Source organism: Fulmarus glacialis, unplaced genomic scaffold (assembly GCF_000690835.1).
Source record: "Fulmarus glacialis isolate BGI_N327 unplaced genomic scaffold, ASM69083v1 Scaffold43223, whole genome shotgun sequence".
Taxonomy (NCBI): Eukaryota; Metazoa; Chordata; class Aves; order Procellariiformes; family Procellariidae; genus Fulmarus; species Fulmarus glacialis.
The window spans coordinates 87-2,220 of NW_009205621.1; the positions used below are offsets into that span (position 1 = coordinate 87).

The 2,134-nt window shown below is 41.9% G+C and overlaps 1 protein-coding gene across 1 annotated transcript; it reads right to left on the reverse strand.

The window, feature by feature from the left end:
- Nucleotides 1-494: 494 nt before the first annotated feature.
- Nucleotides 495-1,160, reverse strand: RP2 (retinitis pigmentosa 2 (X-linked recessive); the record flags this gene model as incomplete). Its single annotated transcript, XM_009575446.1, has 1 exon — nt 495-1,160. A coding segment is annotated over one exon (666 nt), but the record flags the coding sequence as incomplete, so codon positions are not given.
- Between the last annotated feature and the right edge of the window lie 974 nt (nt 1,161-2,134).

Genomic DNA, 2,134 nt, shown 5'->3' on the forward strand with positions numbered 1-2,134 from the left:
AAAAAAATTCCAATACTGGGTGGCAGGGGGGATACAATTTAACATGTTATTTTTTTTAAAGTCTCTGTTAGTACTGGAAAAACTTTCAAGACAGACTGTTTTGTTAGCTGTGACTTTCGGGGCAAAAGCTAACAAGTTAATTGGCTATATCCTTTTCACAAGCATTGCCAATCACTTACTCTACATTTGGCCAAGTTCATCAAATCAACTATGCGTTTTCTTCAGAACATAGCTTTGGTGTGCCGTGGTGGAAAAGCACACTGGAACTATTAGAGGACAGATGTGCCAGTCACAGGATGTCAGCTGTAAAACAACTGTCTGATCAGATGAGCTCCAGTCTCTTACCTTGCTTTAAGGTTTTAAACAGTGCAGTTGCTTGGTATGGTTAGTAGACAAGCAGAGCCTCTGCGTTCTCCCTTCAGGGAGCACCAGAGGCTATCCAGAGGAAAGTCCAATTAAATTCAAAAAGCTGAACACAGACAAAGGTCGCTTACCTCATCAATTAACTTCCTGGCATTTGCAGTTGTGTAGTCACCAGCAAAAAACACGGCCAAACACGATTCATCACTGCTTTTCTGTCTCCGCCCTCGAGTTATTGGTATTATGCTTCTCGTAGCATCAGTAGATATTCTGACAGCTTTCAGCTCCTCAGAGCTGGGCAGAGGAACATAATCTTGGACTACAGCATTCTCAGGCAAAAGGCCCCAATTATTTTCTCCTGACACAGGGGTAAAGTCATGGATGTTGCTCCATGTGTTATTGAAGATACTCAGTCCAGCATCTTTAAATTGTAAAGCAAGCTCAGGATAATAGTACTGGAAACACCCAAATTTCATACCTGTGGAGGACTCAATAATGGGCTGGGTGGCACAGCACAAGAACACTTCCAGCTTTCTGCAGTCCCGAGTGCGAAACTGTTGGCATGCCACTATGCATTTACAATCTTTGCAGTCACGGAAAAACACGCTGCCTTTTATTGGTCCTAAAAAGATTTGGCAGTTTACACAGTCATCAATAGTGATTGTAGCAGAATGGTCAAATACGTAGATACTACAGTTCTCACAGTCCTGAATGACGAATTGTTGCCCTGCTACTTTTCCAGGCAGTCGACCCACAGTTTCGTCTTTAAGTCCAGAAAAAGTGTAATCTTTGGGGTCGATCTGAAGGAGGAAGAAAAAAAAAAAAAAAAAGAACAAAGTCTTCACATACAGAGAATATTATAATGCTAGATGTCAACTGACTTCGATTAATTGAGGTAGCACTGAATTGTACAGAATAAGCTGCCAGAAAACTCTTCAGAGAGTGATGAAAAGATCAGAAGAAGCTCTTTTAGCTAAACTACTGGAATGCAGTATTGAGGTGAAACAAAGAATTGAAACTACACTTCTGAGATGCTCCAGGAAAAAAAAAAACTAACTCAGTTTGTCCTCTAATAAAGAAAGGGGGCAAGAGGAGCTAGTTTTCTTTGTGGACTCTAAACTGTTTCAACACGGGTCATGGTCCTGGGTATTATTGTAATAACTGCAATAAATGAATTGGCCAACATACTTAAAAACATAAAGCTAGACATACACGGTATTTCCTTTCCAAGTAGCTTTCTTGGTCATATTTTACCACACCTCAACACGTTGCAAGGAAACCTTGCTGCTTTCAAGCAGTATCGCCTTTATTACATTTGCCAACTACAAAGAGCTTGCTTATCTGTGCCACAGCATTATCTTGTGCTAACAACTACAAGATTTTTGTGCTAACAGCAGCTACGTGATTGTTTTAGCTACAACCAACAAGCAAACATTGGCAATGCTGGTGCAGGGGGCATGTTTACAGACCTCTCCTCCTCCATGCTCCAGCACCCCCCCGCTGGGGAGGGAGACTTGAGATAGGCTGTGGTTTTCTCTGGGATTTTCCGTTGGGGAGCAGAGACTGAAGAGCCACACAGCACCCAGGATGGTATGCAATACAGGTGGACAGCATGAATAATACAGCCAGTGCTGTCGTAACACCGAAGGAATCTGAGTTGGGTAATTTCTCGATATACATGAGTCAAGACAATTATGCTTCCCAGAGCAAATTCTACTCTGCCCTCTTGTGAAAGCTTATTAAAATAGCACTCAGAAGTATACAAGTACCTGAA